A 17,807-nucleotide genomic window follows, 5' to 3' on the forward strand; every position below is an offset into this window, starting at 1 on the left:
TCTCGAGGTCCTGTATGGGAGAACGTAGGGAAGGAATTTCACTTGCGTAGGCATGACGGGGCGAGTGGAGAGAGCGCTTTGCTTGGCAGTGGAGCCCGCCTGCTGAAATCATGGGTTCGCGGCACTGAAATATTTCTATCTCGGCTATCAATGAGCCGATTTGAAAAATTTTTTGCGGCAGAACGTTCCCTAGAGGATAGTAACAACTTCCAGCATATAACCAAAATTTGCAATGGGGCTTGGTGAAGGGCCCTTTAAAACAAGCTCGAATCGTGGAAGGGTGCTCGATTTATTCCAGAAAATTCGTCCAGGAATTATTCACAAAGTGGCAGCAACACTGGAAGGGCTGTATTGCTGAGCAAGGGAACTATTTCAAAGGTGTAAGTGTTTGAACGCAAATAATTCAGAACAGAGCCAGTCTTGAAATCTTTTGATGCCACCTCGTATATGCAGGTGGCGTGATGGTATACCATATGTTATGGATATAACGGGAGACTTCACAACGCTTGCTAGTCTTTGTCTTCTAAGTTATTTCTGTCTGTGTTTTCATAGCGGTTATATGAAGTGTATAATGTTACCCTTGCAGACTTGAATAAATAAAGTAGGAAGGAATGGCCCCGTGGTTTAAATATGCTGGGGTTCAGGAGAATGGGAAGTACAGTCGCGATCAATTTGAAGGTGATCGCTCGAGCGGCGACGAAAACTAGGAGCAGCACCACGTTACGTCATCACCGTCGGTCGAGAGGGAAACATCAGATAGCTCCCCTCTCTCTCTTTTGGTGTTCCCTGAAAAGCTTTCACTCCCGTCACCGTTCATGGCATAACCTGCGAATTCATTTCGATTGCGTTATGAGCTTTTGCACAGAGGCATCATTGTTAGCCAAGATATGCATGAGGAAGCGACGCACACAGATCATTGCCATGAAAGGGAAACAAACACAAAAATGTGGCGAGTTGGTCTTGGGGGTGATGGTTGAAGCCTGGAAGAGCATAATAGGGGAAGAAGGCAGCGCAATTTTTATCTTCGCAGTTCTGAAATCGGCCGCTATGCTGCTTGGAAGGCCCGCCAGTCGATGCTCGCGCGATGACCTTCAAATTGATCGCGACTGTACTATGAGAAGACACGTATAAAAGCGCAGACGTAAGCCTACTCCACACCTACAGATACACTCTACGCCAGAGCCTCGCTGTGACTCGGACTTGCATGACTCGACGTGATTCGGAATTGAGTTGCCCAAAATTTCCCGATTCTCATGGAAATGTTGTACTATACCAAACGGGATGCCTTTTCACGTCAGCTTCCCTTCCCGATTAATTTGGGTTAATTTTGGCTACTCTATTGGCTCGCAGCAGTCGTTTTCTCGTGTGGTACAATGTGAAAGAAGTGAAGACCGCCGCGCGCTCGGTTGCCATCGTGGGCCGCTTGTGCTGGCAAATGGCTTCCGCGGAGGACCGTACTAGAAGGCTGCTACAGTGAACGCCCCGGCGTCGAGTGCCGGGCCTCACCGCACAACCGATTGGTGAGCACGCCTCGAGGGATCGCGTAGCTTCCTTGCTGAACGACGTTGCAGCTGAACCTTTGTAGGGCACGTGCCGACTACGAATACCATGTACGAATCGAGTGCCCAGTACGTCGTGGGTAGCCGGCCCAAGGTCAGGAGACCAGGTGGCACCGCTACGAGCGCCTTTCACAACCTTAGGAGTCTCGTTGGCCAGCGAAAATGGCAATTCGTGATCGGCGCATGCCTCGTGTTGAGCGTCGCTGCTGTGGCGTTGCCTGCCAGTGCAGCGCATTCTGCAAAGCGGGCGTCGTCTCGCCGTCCTGCCGCCGCTCCCGTCCACAACACCGTCGCGCAGAACGAAGCGGCCGATGAACCACGCGCTGTCTTCAACGCTCCCGCGGTCAACAAGAAGGCGCTGGCACGCAAGCCCTCGGAGCACCACGTGGCCAAGGCGCGCAAGGCGGCACCCGTCGCCGCCCCCAAGAAACGCAGGGCGACGGCTTCGCCTACCCGCAAGCCGCCGAACATCGCCGAGGAAAAAGAACGCGAAGATGAGGTCGAGAAAGGCGCCGCCACGAAAGAGGCAGCGGCCGGAGAACCGGAAGCACCAGCTGTCCACGACGCACCGGCTGTCCAGAAGGCACCGGCTGTCCAGAAGGCACCGGCTGTCCAGAAGGCACCGGCAGTAGCAGCCCCCGCGGTGGCGACAAAGGACAACGACAACAGCCGCACGACAAAGGCCAGCCAGGCTTTTGCGGACGAGAACGTGCCTGCCTACAGGGAAAGCGCGCCGCCCCCGAGCAACGACTCCATCTTTCGTTTCGCCACGCCGTCATTCCCCAACGATGCTGGCGACCACAACGTCGAGGACATTCGCCTGCCGAAAACGGTCATGCCGATCACGTACAAGCTCGTTCTGGTGCCAGAATACCAGGACCAGAGCATGTCTTTCAAGGGCAGCGTGCGCATCACCCTCGAGGCCGTGGTGCCCACCAAGCTAATACAGCTGCACGCGGCCAATCTGGTCATCAATCGTGGCAACGTCACCCTGCGCTTCTCCTCGGGCGCACCCGGTCCCGACATCCTTAGCATCCGCACCAACGACTTTTCTCAGTTCCTGTACATCAACCTCGCCGAGGACCTACTCACGGGGGACAAGTACGAGCTAAACATTCCATTCAGCACGGTGGCTATGTACGACAACGGCTTCAACGTCCGGCGCTTCCCGAGTGAAGAAGGCCCGCCCGTGTAAGACCATTTTCATCATTAGCGCCTGCACTACTAAGTCTTGCCGTATCTCAGACAGGCTATGGCTGAGATAAATGAGCTGTAGGGTTTGGTGACGCTTTCCTGAGTTGGAAGAAACGCGAGGTGAATTTTTGAATCGTTATACTTTCATAAAGGACCAACACTAAATTATTTTATACTAGCGATGTAGTCTTTCAGAATACCGTTTCCATTCGTTTGGTGAGAAAAGATATATTGTTATTGAAGAAAACATTGTGGCCTATGACGTCATTGGGATTCAAAGTATTAGTCTCGTATTTGGGATGTTAAGGCACAGGGAAGCTTCACGAAACGTGAGTCTTTGATTGCTTTAGGAGTGCATATAGTCCTTTATCTACAAGCATTTATATAGACTACAGTAAACGCTGTCGAAACCAATAACGTCACGGCTCACAGGTACGGAAATTTCGGGGCGTCGTCGGCACCTGTCTTCGGCATTTGAATTCATGCTTGTTTACTAAGGGTCTTGCGGTAATAGCGGCCGTTTCGCTAATGCAGACGAGTAATTTATTAATACTCGCAGCGTGCTCATTTAGGCTATACCCGCATTTCTTGCACTATCACATATCTTGCAACAGCGCAGCACAAGACAAAGGAAAGAAGCGCAGTACATAGAGCTGGGACGAGGCAGTGGCAAAATTACCTCCTATGAAATCTTCAACTTCTCCGCACTATACGATGGTGATGATGGTGGTGATTTAATGGCATCCCCTTTGAAACGGGGCGGTGAAAGTCACCTAGCCTGCTTGATTTAATCAGGTATGCTACACACGTTTTTATCTACCACTTTTGTGTACACCTCCTTAATCTTCATTTTTTTCTTCAATATCTACCTTGCACTGCTAGCCAGGACTGTAAGAGATGCAGTCGTATCGATCTCTTCCCTGTTTTTTTTTTCCCACAAATACTGTAAACTTCTCTTGCCTAACCATTTCTAGCACCCTCTACGACGATACACCGTTTCGAAGACTTCGATATGTTTGATGAAAGGTAAAAACTATCTTGCACCTACTTATAACCATCCCAGGTGTAACTATTTATCGGTTATAACGACCTCGTTTCGACGCATTTACAAACTTCCGACCGTGCCTAATGAAACTGCGCCCAGTCATAACAAGCATTTTCAGAGACGCCGTACTGTTACATCGAACATCTCAAATCCGGTCGCGGAAAAAGGGGCGGTCGCACGCGAAGTTCCGAAGCACGCAAGCGCGACCGAACTGGACGCACGGCAGCGCCTATCAAGGGAAGCCCGTGCGGGTGTCTCGGAAGGAAAGCTTCTGAGTTAAAGGAATCGTCGTGGTCCCAGGACGGAAGCCAGAACCAAAGTCTTTCCGGGGTGATCGCTCTGCTTCTGAGCTTACCAGGTGACTAGCAGGTGGTAACGTGAGACCATATTAATCGCCAACCTGGAGCGCCGAAACACAGACTATAGCAAATCAGTCCTACGAAAATCGACAAGGAGAAAGATCCATGAAAAGGAACAGCTTTTAGGGGCTCTCGCGTGGGTAAAAATTTTCCCCCTTCATGAAGTTTCCTCGAGCTTGAGGATTGCCGCTCAACTAATTTGGTATAACGTCGAAAGTTCCTGCTTGTTTCTGTCTGCGTCTGTCTCGTTTTGAGGCAAGCGTCGAATTGCTTTCAAGACGCGTGAGATTTTTATATATACATTTCACTCAGACTTAACGTTTGCTCCGCCTGCTGTGTCTTCGACACGACTGCCGTGTTGCTTGTCACTGCTGTCATCACTATATCAACATGCGGCGCGTGTACCATACGTTGTATGGAAGAGTTGTGTACTTTCAGCGCATGCAGTTACCTGGTGTAACGCCTAACACAGGATTAAGAGGAGCTGGTTTCGGTAGCGGCCGGTGTGCCTCTACTGGCTATTTACTTATTCGTTTAATTTAAATGAGTGATGTACTTATTTAATCTTTTGAATAGATTTCTTTGACTTGTTATGCCGTTTTCGACGTCGAAGTATCTGGCTTCAATCCCTTGCATACTTCTCTCGCGCCAACGCGAACTATAGCTCTTTGGAACGCACGGGCTCTCGCGCGAGGTCTTCGCGGCGTCCAAAAGTTTAGATCTGCTGTGGTCGGTGGTGGAGCTCTGTCGCGTCTCTTCGTATGGAGCCTTCTATACGCACATACGATCAAGCGCTGTTGGTAGACGCGCGCATGAAGGCGCCCTGCTTTTCGGAGCGCACTTATCGCCGTGTTCCGCTACGCGCCTTTTGTCGAGATGCACCGTTTCGTCTTGCCGGCTCACCAAACCTTCGCCTAGACCGACCCCAGAGTACACGGTATCTGCTTGGCTTTAGAGCGAATGGTCGGAGGCAGGCACGTACCCGGGGGGGGGGGGGGGAGGCGTTAATCGGCTTACACCTCCCCCCCCCCCCAATCTTTGCCCACGAAACCATTGCTCACACACATTCCTCAAGCGCCGCCAAATGAATCTTGAGGCTTAACAGATATCCGGTGGTAAACATCTTGCTGCCTTTTTCACTCCTTTTGTATGGCAGTAGTTGTCGGTATTTCCTGGGGTGTGAAGGCTAGTTTCCTCATCGATTCGGTTCCCGCGCAATTAACTAGAGATGTGTTCAGTTGTCACAATCTATTGAATGGTCGCGCGCATCTCTGTTGCTTCGTTAGTTCAACCCTCTTTGTTTAGGCTGGTGCAGGGAGCACGAAAGGGATTTGGTTCGTAGTAAGCTGGTCTGCAAGCTCGTGGAACGAGTTGTGGCCGGTGAAAACGACAGCTGCGTTTAGCTTTTCCTTTTGCTTCATTATTTCCCCGAGTGACGACTCGCCGCGACGCTGGCAGATCATCGGAACCATACACCAGCGATATGGGTTAGATAAGGTGGAAATCCAAATAATGCGAAACAGCGTCCATCATCAAACCCTGCAATAACCGTTAAACCCATAACCAATGTGACTGACACCTGTTACCTCGTCTGGTTTTTCCCTATCTGTACAGCACTTTTCGTGCAAAATTGGCAACTGGAAACAAGAGCCCTAAGGAGTTGAGAAATTAAGCGATCTACTAAGGGAGAGAGCCAAGGCAACAGCCAAACAGGAAGGAAAAGCGCAAATTAAGAAATTTAACCGTTGTCTATAAAAATATTTAGGGATCAACATCTCTCTATTTAAAAAGGAAGTAGAGAAAACGCCGCCGGAAGTGGAGAACAATTCCATGCGTTTTGAATGACGCTTCTACAGTTATCAGTCGATCCGCCTGACGTAGCTACTTCTGTGCTATGCTTATGTGGGTGTTTTTCTAACCTTCCGCGGTGGGCGCACTACGTCTATAGAACCGCAGCGTCCTGTGCTCTACGCGGTTGTACGGGACTGGTGACCACGCATCGTTGCGCAATTTACCAAATAACACGAGTCGGCTTTGGCACTTGGTAGAGCAGTAAAGGAGGGATCCAAAAGAACTCTGATTGTTGCGAAATTATATATTTCTCTATGATTCTTCCAGAGCTAATTAAAAGAAAACGCTACTGGAAATATTTATTTTACACTTTCGCTTGTTTACTTGTTCGTTGCAGCGTTCTTTCTGCGTTTCTTTCCTGACTGACTGACTGACTGAAAAACTTTATTGTTTGAAGTATTTACAGGGAGCGTGTGGAGCAGTCCTTAAGGGGCCGTTCCTTATACAGACTAGGTGGGCACCTCATTACAGGAACCCATTGGCTGTAGCCGCGGCTTGGGCACGGCCGACCAGGGCCTTCTGGCTCGCCAGGTCGGAGCAGCCGAGCAGGGCCGCCTCCCAGTCCTCCCGGGTAGGGTTGGGTATAGGGGGAAGGTGAGGGGTTGATTGGCATGCCCACACCATGTGGAAAATGTCCGAAGATTTTTCCTCACAGTGCGGGCACTTCCCTGAGCACGCAGGGTCGAAATGTTTTTGGATTGCCGGGCACAACAGTGTTTTAGTATAGAGGCGAAGGAGTAAACGCTCCTCCGCCTTCGTGAGGCCCTTACAGGGCTTAGGAAAGATTGCATGGCCGTATTGGTAGTGTTGGTTGATTTCCTTGAAGGTAAATACCGGATTGAGGTCGGAGTCCGCAGCGACGGGAGGCGAAGGCGATGCCCGGAGAGTGAGCGCGCGGGCAGCGGCGTCGGCCGCTTCGTTGCCCTCGAGACCCTCGTGCGCGGGAGTCCATACTATCGTGCGGGGCGCGGGGACCCCGAGATAATTGCTGCCTTGAAGTAAGCGGTACGCCAAATAGGGAATAAAGCCCCTTTCAATGTTCCTGCAGGCCCCTCGTGAGTCGCTAATAATGACCCGCGAGTCCTGATCTGCGGCGGCGAGCGCGATGGCCACCTCTTCCGCATGTGTTATGTCTTGTGCTTTGAACGTAAGCCCGTTCACCACGGTGTTTTCGTGGACGACTGCGGCCGTAAACCAACCCCCATGGTGTGGGCCGGAGGCGTCTACGTAGAATACTCCGTGCTTGTTCCCATAGTGACGTGCCAACGCTTCCGCGCGCGCGAGGCGCCGGCCACTATGGTCGTCTCGTGTCATGTTGGCCGGAAGAGGGCGCACGTGCAGGGCGTATCTCCAGATTTCCGGGATGCGCACGCGCTCTTCCGTCAGTGTTGGATGGTGGATGTGTAGTCGGGCAAGAAGGCGGCGACCCGACGACGTCTTTGAGAGTCTTGTGTAGTGGTTTGTCAAGTGTGCTTCTCGGAGTTCCGCGAAGGTGTTGACCATTCCCAGGCCGAGGAGGCGCTGGTTGGATGTGTTGATCGGGAGGTCGAGAGCACGCTTGTAAATTTTACGGAGAATCACCTCGAGGGCGTTCTCGTCAAACCTGCGAAGGTGGAGGTAAGGAGTCGAGTACAACACTCGACTGGTTACGAATGCATGCGCCAGCCGCAAAGCGTCTTTGCACCGTAACCCCCCGCGTTTATTGGAAACCCGGCGAACCATGCGGCCCACCTGGTCCCCCACCTTGCGCAGTTTGGCCAGTGTTGTGTCGACTCGGCGGTGTTTATGAATAAAGAGACCCAGTACTCTGATCTGATCGTATTCTGTGATGGGTCCATTTGGTAGGGACAGTTCGATTTTGGTAGTGCACTTCGGCGAGGGGCGAATGTGCACAAATTGCGATTTGGCCGGGGAGCATTGAAGGCCGCAGCGGCGGGCGTAGGCATCCACGATCTCCGCCGCTTGCTGCAGGTTGGCTTCAATGTCTCCTACCGATCCATGTTTAGCCCAGATGGTGATGTCGTCGGCATACAGCGCGTGCTGTATGCCTTCTACATTCTCCAGCTGAGCCGGGAGTTTCAGCATTGCCAAATTGAATAGTAGGGGTGAGAGGACCGCGCCCTGCGGGGTACCTCTGGTGCCTAATTGGTAGGGGCCGTGTTCTTCATCTTGTATACGGATGTACGATTGCCGGTCGGAGAGAAATTGTTTAACGTACTGAAACGTGTTGTGTCCACAGTTGGTTTGGGAGAGGTGTGTCAGAATTATGTCGTGTGTGACATTGTCGAAAGCCCCCTTCAAATCGAGGGCGAGTACTGCCTTGTCATTGAGGGGGTATTCGACGGGATTTAGAATTTCGCGGTCTAGTTGAAGCAGAACATCTTGCGCGGACCGGTGCGGGCGGAACCCGAACATGGTGTCTGCGAAAACGTTTTGGTTTTTCAGAAACTCGGACAGCCTATCTCGCACCATAGTCTCCATCAGCTTTCCCGCACAAGACGTGAGGGAGATTGGGCGGAGGTTGTCCGTGGTTATGGCTTTGCCGGCTTTCGGAATGAAAGTGACCAGGGCGGTCTTCCATTCGATTGGGAGGATTGCCTCACCGAGCCAGATTGAGTTTATGTATGCGAGGAGCGCCTCGTAGGCGGGGTCGGGAAGGTTGGCAAGTAGTTTCACTGTTATTTTGTCTCTTCCCGGCGCCGTTCCTCGCTTCATTTTAGTGAGCGCCGCCTTCAGGTCGTGGAGCTGGAACGGTTGGTCCAGCTCCGCGTTCTCGGAACCTGCATACGAGTACGCTGGCCCTCGGGGGTCCTGTTGTATACAAAGGTACTGATCGCGTAGTTTGCATGCTAATTTTGAGATGTCTCCGTCGAAGCTATGGATAGCCCGTTGGAGATGTTTTTGTGTCTCGGCTCTGGTTTGAGTCGGATCGATCAAGGCGCGAAAGAGACGCCAAGTGCTCCGGCTAGACATTTGTCTAGCGGCCGTGTTGCATCGGTCCACCCAATTCGAGTCGGCGAGCTGGGCCGCGTACTCTGCTGCTCGTTGGGTGAGCTCGGCGATGCGAATTTTGAGCCTCCGATTGTGTTTTTGGCGGCGCCACCTACGGACGAGGCTGTGCCGCGCCTCCCATAGGTGCAGGAGGTGGTTGTCGACCTCCGGCGTGGCCTCCGATAGTTGAACTTGTGTTTCCGCCGAACGAAGGTGTGCAACCAATTCTTGTGACCACGCGTGGTAACCTTGTTCGTGGATAGGGGCCGAATTAGTGTAGTTTTGCCGGAACTTGGTCCAGTCGGGTAGCCGGGCTTGGGCGTGGGATCTTGCCAATGGTTTGCTTCTGACGGTTGTGTTGAGTATGCAGTGGTCACTGCCGAGGGTTTCCTCGGTGTTGGCCCATTCTGCGTGTCTAATGTTTTTGGTGAAGGTAAAGTCCGGACACGTGTCCCGAGTCACGGAGTTACCCACCCGCGTTGGATGTGCAGGGTCGGTGTGAAGAGTCAGGCCCAGCGTGGACGCAAGTTCCGCTAGCTTGCGCCCGCGCTTTTCTTCACGCATGTACCCCCAGAGTGTGCTGTGAGCGTTGAAATCGCCCACGATCACCAGGGGGTCCCTGCCCGCAGCCTTCAGGGCGCGACTGAAGAGAGCTGCGAAAGTTACATTTTTGAGCTTGGGAGAACAATAGATGTTGAGTATATGTAATGGTGCGTTTTGTTTCTTAAGCGGAAGAAGGGTGACCATCACATAGGAATAATCAGTATTGAGTTCCAAATCAACCTGGTTGGCTGTATAATTTTTGTGCACGCAGATACAGGAAGAGGGGTCCTGCTGGAACGTGGTATAATTTGTAAGGGTGGCGCCGCTCCCTGGCTCCTGGAGGGCAACCACCGCGGGGAGTGAAGCGAATGTTGACAGGAAAAGCCGGAGGTCCGCCCGCTTGGCGCGGGAGCGGAATCCCCGGCAGTTCCATTGGGTAATTTGGATGGGGGTGGCCGAATTGGTACGGAGAGAACGCTTAATTTGAGGGCTGTCCGCCATGGTCATTGAAGGGAAAGACCGATTGCAGGGACGCTGCTCCGGAGCCAGCACTCGCGGGGAGGGGAGCATCCTCCAGTCCGGAGAGCGAGCAGCTGTCATTGTCTTCTACTTCAATTTCAATGGTGCGTCGCGACGTTTTCGGACAGCGGCCAGACACGTCTTTTATAAGACCGCCGGTTCGTCGGACGCCACGCGAGGATTGAGCGATGTGCTGTGCGACGATTGTCGGTATGCTTTCAGTTATTTTGGCGATGGCGGAGGTGATTGCCGCGGAAATTTGACTTTCTAGGGTGTTGAAACGCGCATCTATGCGGGCCTCTAGACGGGCCTCAAGTGCAGCTTCCACGCTCAGTGCTGCATTCGGTGCCGCGGGCTCACTCTCCATAGCCTCAGTTGCGGGGGTAGAGGGGGGAGGTGGTAGGCTGTTTTGACTGCGATTCCAGGAGCGTAATTTTTTTGAGCAGCATCTCAATTTGGCCCTCGAGAGCTGCAATCTTGGCTTGCTCGGCACTGCGTGCCGCAGGGGGGGAGGAGGTAGGGGAAGAGGAGGCAGCCCTGCCCGTACCGCTCACCTGCGTTCCGTGTTTCACGGCGTTGGCCCAGGCCCTGGCCTCGCCTCGTGGTGGCGACGTCGACAGTTTTCCAGTGTCGCCGTGTGGTTGCGGCTGCGTCGGCGGTCGCTTGCCGGCTCCTCCGGTAGAGCTTCTCGGTGCCGGCTTCTCGGTGTTGCTGTCGTCCCGGCTCGGTGACTCACCGGGGAGGCCAAGATGGCGGCTCTTGTTCTTGGCCGCCATTTTCTTCTTTGTCCCGCCCTTCGGGGCGGCCATCTTGTGTGTGCGGAATTTTGCCGCACACTCACGTGAGTTTGTGGCGTGTCCACCGCCACAAACAGAGCACCGTGGAACACACTCGTGAGGGGCCCGCACCCCCTCCACAAGCGGGGCTTGTTGCCCGCAGAGTCCGCACGTGTTCTGCTGCGTGTTGGGACAAGCATCCGCTCGGTGGCCGACAGCCCGACACAGGCCGCAGGCCGGGATTGTCCTGTAGTAGGTTTGCACTGGGATGAGCATGTTCTCATAGTGCACAAAACGCGGTTTCTCCCTCCCGGCGAAGGTTACCCGAGCTTTGTTAGAGGAGCCGAATTTCCTCACCTCGACAATGGTGCCTGCTCTCCATTGCACCTGCTCTCGAAGCGATTCAGTGGTGTCAGAGTTGCTGACGACGATGACGCCGTGGCAGATATCGCCTCCGTCTTGCCTAAGGTATCCGTGGAGCGGAATCGGCCCACGGTCGGTGTTGATTGAGAAGTCCCCGAGGAGCCGATCTGCCGCTGCCGGGTTCGGGGTGTGGATCAATATCAGGTTTTGTTCACGGGACGGCAGAACCGTAACAGACCTTGCCACCTCAGGCCCGAGGTAGGCCGTAATGGCGGCACCGTAGCGGTTCTCCGAAAAGGCTTGGTGCAGCGACACATGTTCGCGTGGCTTGAGCACGACCACGAAGTCATCAGGGCCCGGTTTTGGAAATGGCCGAGGCTTCCATTTGGTAAGGGCCTTGCGTTTGCTTCCCGCAGCGCGCGAAGCGGGAGGCTGCGTCTTGCCGGCCGGTGTGCCGGAGACTGGGGCGGCGATGGACGCCGCCGTCTTGGCTTGAACGAGCGAGCGACGCGCGACCGCTTCATTGAGAGATTGGTGCCGAAATGTCGGAATAGGAGCGGAGTTTTGATCTTCTGATGTTGAAACCGTCGTCCAGGCCATGGCGTCGGGATCGTAACCCCTCAGGAATGACGTGGGAGCCGCCATTTTACCTCGGGAGGCCGGTTCCACGCCGCCGGGAGTCGGCGTCGCCGTATGGCCTAACGGCGTCGCCCACGTAGGCGGGTGTAATTCGGTCGTAAAATCTTCAAAAGTGGTCCCACCTGGTGAACATTAGTATCCACGTGGTCCAGACGGTTTGCTGCGTCGATTGACGTCGGTCTTGCTGGGGTGCAGAGGATTGAGCCGTGACTCCAGCCGAAAATCGACGGAGCCGACACACCACACGTCTTACGCCGTCGCGCGCTAGCAGCGTCTCCCTTTCTTTCCTGCGCGAGTCCATTTGATGTGGTTCCTTGTTTGCCAAGTAAAGGAATGGTGTATTTCACAGGCGTACGTGTGAGATATATATACACCTTGTTTCATTTCTCCCTTGCGCGTTTACGCGTCTTTATGGCGAATGATGGGCAATATTCACATTACAAATGTACTGGGGAAGGTACAGCCTCCCCTCATTTGCATAGAAATGTTACCTTAGGTTGCCCCCCCCCCCCCCCCCCCCCCGATAAAATATACTGGGTACGTGCCTGGTCGGAGGAGTATCTGATTTCCGTAGGGCAAACGAGTGCTCGTGGGAAGCGCAGGTGCGCAGCCGTTGCCATGCCATCGCCATCACGTTGTCGTGATTCCGTTATCGTTACGCCGTGTTCGTCATGCTGCCGCTTTCATCGCGCCGTCATCATTTCCGTCATCGTCGCACCATCGTCGACGCACCGCCGTCGTGGTCACGCTTTCAAGCCGTCTACCAAAACATGTCGACGAAATTTGCGCGATCATCGTCATACACCGTTTCTAACGTGTCGAATTGATTTCTACCGTTACTAGAAGTTATTCGCTTACTTTGACCATCATCTTAGATGGTATTTGCGAAATTTGTTCGTTTGTTTGCAATGACACTTCGTTTTGTCATGGTAACTCTCTTCATTGCATGCAGAAATGAAGACTTCCATACGGGCTATCGCCGGTGAAACAGAGTCGTGGAGGCGGGCTTCTCCTCATTAAATTGTATGCTGTGGAGAAGTCAGATTTAAAGGTGTTTGCTACATAACGTGGAGACCAATTAACTTAACCAAAGAGAGCAGATGAAGCGATGCAATGATAGGGGCAAACCAAATTATTGAACTACTACTGATCCGCAGCGTGAGCAGTGCAAGTGTGCCAGCAAACGTTAGGCTGCTCTGTTGTTTGCGGACGATTTGCCTCGACAGCGGCAGTTACTGAACTCCATGCCAAACGTCACCGCGTATTCACATTGTGTCTCTTGGGCCAACTCGGGCCCAACTCCGGTGCCGCGTATTGAAATACATGCAAAACGCGGAAACGCTTTTGTGATATAATGACTGGGCCGATTTAATGAAATTTGCTTCGTTTGAGAGAGAATGTTAAATTCTAGCACAACTCGAAGCGAAATTTTCATTTAGGGCCCGATTTTTTTTAAGAAGCTTTCAGAAACTCGTAAGTTCGAAGAAAATGTAAGCACGACATCTACAAATTCGTAGCGCTGCACTAAGAACAGATATCGTAGTTCTGTAAACTGCACCCGATCGGGCATCCAAAGCGGACAATTTTGGTTTATCAATTTGCATGTTAGGTGAATTTGTTACATTGCTTGCAAGGGCTTTGCAAAAATCCTATTCACATATTAGTGAACTATCTGGGAGCCATATGTAATACATACGTTTTGTCCGCTTTAGCTGTACTATTAGCTACATTTTACAGAATTGTGATATATTTTCTCATTGCTGAGTTACAGAGTTGTAAACTTCATAGTTTCTTTTTCTGAAAATTTGCGATCTTGAACACCTTTTATAGCAAAGTTGACGGCCTAAATAAAAAATTCGCTACCAACAGTCACTAGATTATAACTTTTTAAAGAAAAACTTACAATCTAGTGACTGTTGGTAGCGAATTTTTTATTTAGAAAAAGTTAAAATCTAGTTTTCTTTTTTTTTTCGTGCCAAAACCACTTTCTGATTACGAGGCACGCCGTAGTGGAGGACTCCGGAAATGTCGACCACCTGGGGTTCTTTAACGTGCACCTAAATCTAAGTACACGGTTGTCTTCGCATTTTCCCCCCATCGAAATGCGGCCGCCGTGGCCGGGAGTCGATCCCGCGACCTCGTGCTCAGCAGCCCAACACCATAGCCACTGAGCAACCACGGCGGGTAGTTATAATCTAGTGACCGTTAGTAGCAAATTTTTGTTTTGTTTATGCCGTCAACTTTTCTATAAAAGTTGTTCAACATCGCAAATTTTCAGAAAACAAAACTGGGAAGTTTACAACTCTGCAACTCAGCAATGAGAAAAGATATCACAATTCTGTAAACTGTATCTAATAGTACAGCTAAAGCGGACAAAATGTATGTATTACATATGGCTCCCAAATAGATCACTAATGTAATGTAATGAGGTTTGTCGCATTTAAAGAAATACAACAAACCTCATCAAATTTCGTGCGGTGTTTGCCGAGAAAAGCGATTTCTCCTTTCCCATTTATTTGTAAAGGAGCCCCTGAGCTAAAGCTTGCTCAGAAAAGCTTTTCTGCGTTTTACATGTATTGGAATAAGCGGCATCGGAGTTGGACCCAAGCTAAAGCTTCCTCTTAAGACAGGGACGCTGGGGCATTCCCTACCACCCACAGCGGGGCCGTTCAGTGTTACGTAAGGGGCACACGGTTGCCCGTTTACCTAGACCACTTACTTTGTCATACATGAGCGTGTCGAAACGCGCATAAAAAATGTGAAAGTATGAAACCAAACATCATCCTTATGGTAGCACGTGCACACACGCTGGTGTTTCAACCAGCTCAGAGAGGGAGACATAATGAAACGTCCTTATTCCGTATCTGCCAGCTTTTACGATTTTATAATCCCCGATGTTTACATATTGTTAACGATTGTCATGTTGACACCTATAATTTTTCGTATTGTATTTTTTTTCGTTTGTGACGAGTTTAGGGCAAGGTTCATATTAAAAGAATGCAAATACAGTCCCCCACCGATTTTTCAGAGGCTAATTTTCGTATGCGTTCGTTTATTCTGACTAACCAGCAGCAGTGCCATTCTCTCATAGAACCATAGCATAACAGCATCTGAAATTTCAGCCTCCTTTCTCTGAGTATTTGATGAAACAAGTTAAGGACATTTCTATTTATTTGTGGTGCAGATCATTCTTGCTGTGACTATGTAGCAGTTTGCCTGTTCACATTGTCCTCAGGGAACAAAGTCTGAGGTTTTCTTTTATTTTTTTAAGGAGGAGGAGAATCCAACATGAAAAAAAAAGACACGAGTGACGATAGTTTTTGCTTCTTCTTGCTCGCAAATCGTATATCCAAACGCGTCACCCGCAGCTCGGCAGTCTCGGCCGTATGACGAGCCCTTGCCACATCGGCCCCACAGCGGCGCCGTTCTGCTACCTCCCAGGAGCCCGACCTCTCAGGGTCCGCCCTTCTCAGGACGTGCCATTATGATATCAGCTTTTGATTTTACATTGCGTCGGCAACAATATCTTCTACCACAGATGTAATGCGGGCAAGTGAAACCCGACGCCAATCGGACTCTGTCGAAGCAGGAGGTGGCGGTCACATCGACCCTGCACGAGTTGCTGGGCTAGTTGATTCGACATGCTGAGACAGCAGTGCAGGGAAGACGAGGACACAGGAAACGTAAAGCAGATGCCACGAGCGCTCGGGATCATGCCACTCCCACCGCCACGCATGTTACGGCTCGCTCCCTCGTCGTCAAAGTTGGGGCGTGTTGGACACGTCTTGAAGGGATGTGATGCCGCCAACGATTGTTGCGCATTTGTGAGAACTTCTAAGGGTTGTCGGTCGCCTTGAAGAATGAACTTTCGGCCGCCACGAGGGAAAAGCATCCATTCAGCCCCCAGAAAGTTAATTACCCCTGCGGCCGCCACCGGGATGATAATGGCCCCTACGGCCGCCACCGCAACATTAATGACCCCTTTGGCCGCCGAAGTAATGAATGGACCCCGCTTACACTCACAAGAACAATATGTGTTCCACGTATAGGGACCTATAGGGACATTCGGGCCCTCGAAGGGTGTATAGTAAGCGACCCTGCCGTACTCCTCTCGTTCTGGCTCTCATCATGTAAATAAAATTGCTAAGTTTTTGCAAAAGTGTGCCTCGTTCCTACCCGGCATCCAGTTCTCCCGACGTCCATGGCCAGTCTTCCTCGGTAACCTACCACGTCGTAGTGTTGGATGCCAAGCGCAAGGCTTAAGGACCCGACGTCGCAACACGCAGCAAATCGAGCGCCGACATACGCGCTCCTCCAATCCGGTGTGAACTGACGAACGCTGGTTGAGAGAGAATGATTGTGGGGAGGAATTAAGAGGCGCGAGATTGGCGGCCGAGGCTCACCGAGGCTCGCCACTACCGCTATGACCACCAGGAAGAGGCTCAAAGCCTCGGAGAGGGGCGCTGATTAAGAGAAAAGGAAAAGTGAAGGAGGTCGCGGTCGCAGGACACGTTGCTTGTGGAAGCTTAGTCATGTCTCATTTGCGGAGTCCGGATGCCCATCCTGTAGAATGTTTCCGTATGTAAAAGCTTGACTTATTACTTTTCTCTCTGAAGGTGCGCGTATTCTCGGCGTGTTATCTTCAGTCACAACTTCCGTAGCATTCGCCATGACTTCATGCTGGCAGTAGTAGTAGTAGCTTAGACTCTGTTCAAAGACATACATCGCCTGAGTGCGAAGCATCAGCAGGATGCTATCGGTAGGTCGCTGGCACTGTTAGCTTTCATCAATACCAAGCGTCTCGTTCAAAGAGACAGAAAGATGTAGGAACTTTGCAGTTTTATGAGATTTTCAGTGACCCTCATTCCAGGAACTCACTTACTGCGTTCGCCAGCCTCAATTCAAGAACAGAATCGTTGATCTTGTGTCTTGGATGTTTGAATCATCCGCCCGGCGCTGAGAGGCAAGCGGAGTTGGGTTTTTGAGGGGAGGAGTGGCGGTGTGGGCGGCTGTGCACTTGGGTCAGCACTCGGGTGTACTGCACACGTTCTTCTTCCACGTTCGTACACCAGTCTAGGTCAACACTTCATGATGTGATGTCATGTTTGGGTGCTTTTACGTGTAGCCTAAAATACTGCGGATATGCTTTTTCTTTCTTTTTTGCTCTTGCAGGTGGGTCTATGGTGCCAACTTCCTGCCGACCGAAGCCAGGCGTACCTTCCCATGTTTCGACGAGCCAGGAATCAAGGCTCCCTTCATAATTGAGGTCATTCGACCCAACAACCTTCACACACTCTCTAACATGCCCCTAGCAGCAGTTTACAATAAGTGAGTGCTTTGTTTTCGTAATCGGTTATTTTCTTCCCGAGTGGCTTGTCGATTGAAGGCCATAGGAAAACGAGCCGAACTTAGGTCATAGTTAGGCGAGTTCGGAGAAGGCTACAGGACAATGAGACGCCGCAGATTTTTTACACATCGAGCACATGTCTAGACAGAGAACACAACTGTATACTGTTCAAGAGCACTCATGAGAAAGCAAGTAATCTAAATAATTTTCGTTGCCAACAGTTTGCGGTTCACCCGTTACACAGCAGCCACTACATAAAAATGGTCATCGAAGTTTTCGAGAGAATCAGGATCTTTATCGTGAACACTTTCTATGGGCACATGGAATACAAATGTAGGCTACACGGGCTATACACGTGAAAAGCACATGTATGGGCTAATACATGCCGAAAATATGGAATGAAACGGAAAGTTCGCAACGAAACGAAAGCTGCTCGCATCTGGCGAACTAACTGCACATTTTCTACTCGTAATTTATTATTTTGGACAAGGTGAAGGTGTGTGGAAGCGTATTTTTCATAACTAATCTTAATGCAGTTATTACGTACGCGTCTACGCATGTCACCACTGACAGTTACAGCTTATAGCTCTATTAGTGTTGGAAATATGGTCGCCAGATAAG

At 51.2% G+C, this 17,807-nt stretch overlaps 3 protein-coding genes across 3 annotated transcripts in view; 1 reads left to right on the forward strand and 2 right to left on the reverse strand.

The window, feature by feature from the left end:
- The first annotated feature begins 1,367 nt into the window (after positions 1-1,367).
- LOC126532140 (aminopeptidase N-like) overlaps positions 1,368-17,807 on the forward strand; it is a 35,074-nt gene continuing 18,634 nt past the window's right edge. The window contains exons 1-2 of the mRNA XM_050179821.3: positions 1,368-2,750; positions 17,012-17,167. Of these exons, the coding sequence (XP_050035778.1) occupies positions 1,609-2,750; positions 17,012-17,167 (1,298 nt within the window). The 5' untranslated portion in view covers positions 1,368-1,608. The remainder of the gene's footprint in view (positions 2,751-17,011; positions 17,168-17,807) is intronic.
- On the reverse strand, positions 6,376-8,435 carry LOC129385110 (uncharacterized). The gene has a single exon (XM_055071150.2). The coding sequence runs from the start codon at positions 8,421-8,423 to the stop codon at positions 6,474-6,476; it is 1,950 nt and encodes a 649-aa protein (XP_054927125.1). The 5' UTR covers positions 8,424-8,435; the 3' UTR covers positions 6,376-6,473.
- LOC126531411 (uncharacterized) lies at positions 9,461-12,105 on the reverse strand. Its single transcript, XM_050178923.2, has one exon. The coding sequence runs from the start codon at positions 11,843-11,845 to the stop codon at positions 10,433-10,435; it is 1,413 nt and encodes a 470-aa protein (XP_050034880.1). The 5' UTR covers positions 11,846-12,105; the 3' UTR covers positions 9,461-10,432.

Source organism: Dermacentor andersoni, chromosome 5, assembly GCF_023375885.2.
Source record: "Dermacentor andersoni chromosome 5, qqDerAnde1_hic_scaffold, whole genome shotgun sequence".
Classification (NCBI taxonomy): Eukaryota; Metazoa; Arthropoda; class Arachnida; order Ixodida; family Ixodidae; genus Dermacentor; species Dermacentor andersoni.

Bases quoted from the DNA above. Each gene is read 5' to 3' on its own strand.
- LOC126531411 (XM_050178923.2), bottom strand. From the start codon at position 11,845: ATGGCGGCTCCCACGTCATTCCTGAGGGGTTACGATCCCGACGCCATG.
- LOC129385110 (XM_055071150.2), bottom strand. From the start codon at position 8,423: ATGTTCGGGTTCCGCCCGCACCGGTCCGCGCAAGATGTTCTGCTTCAA.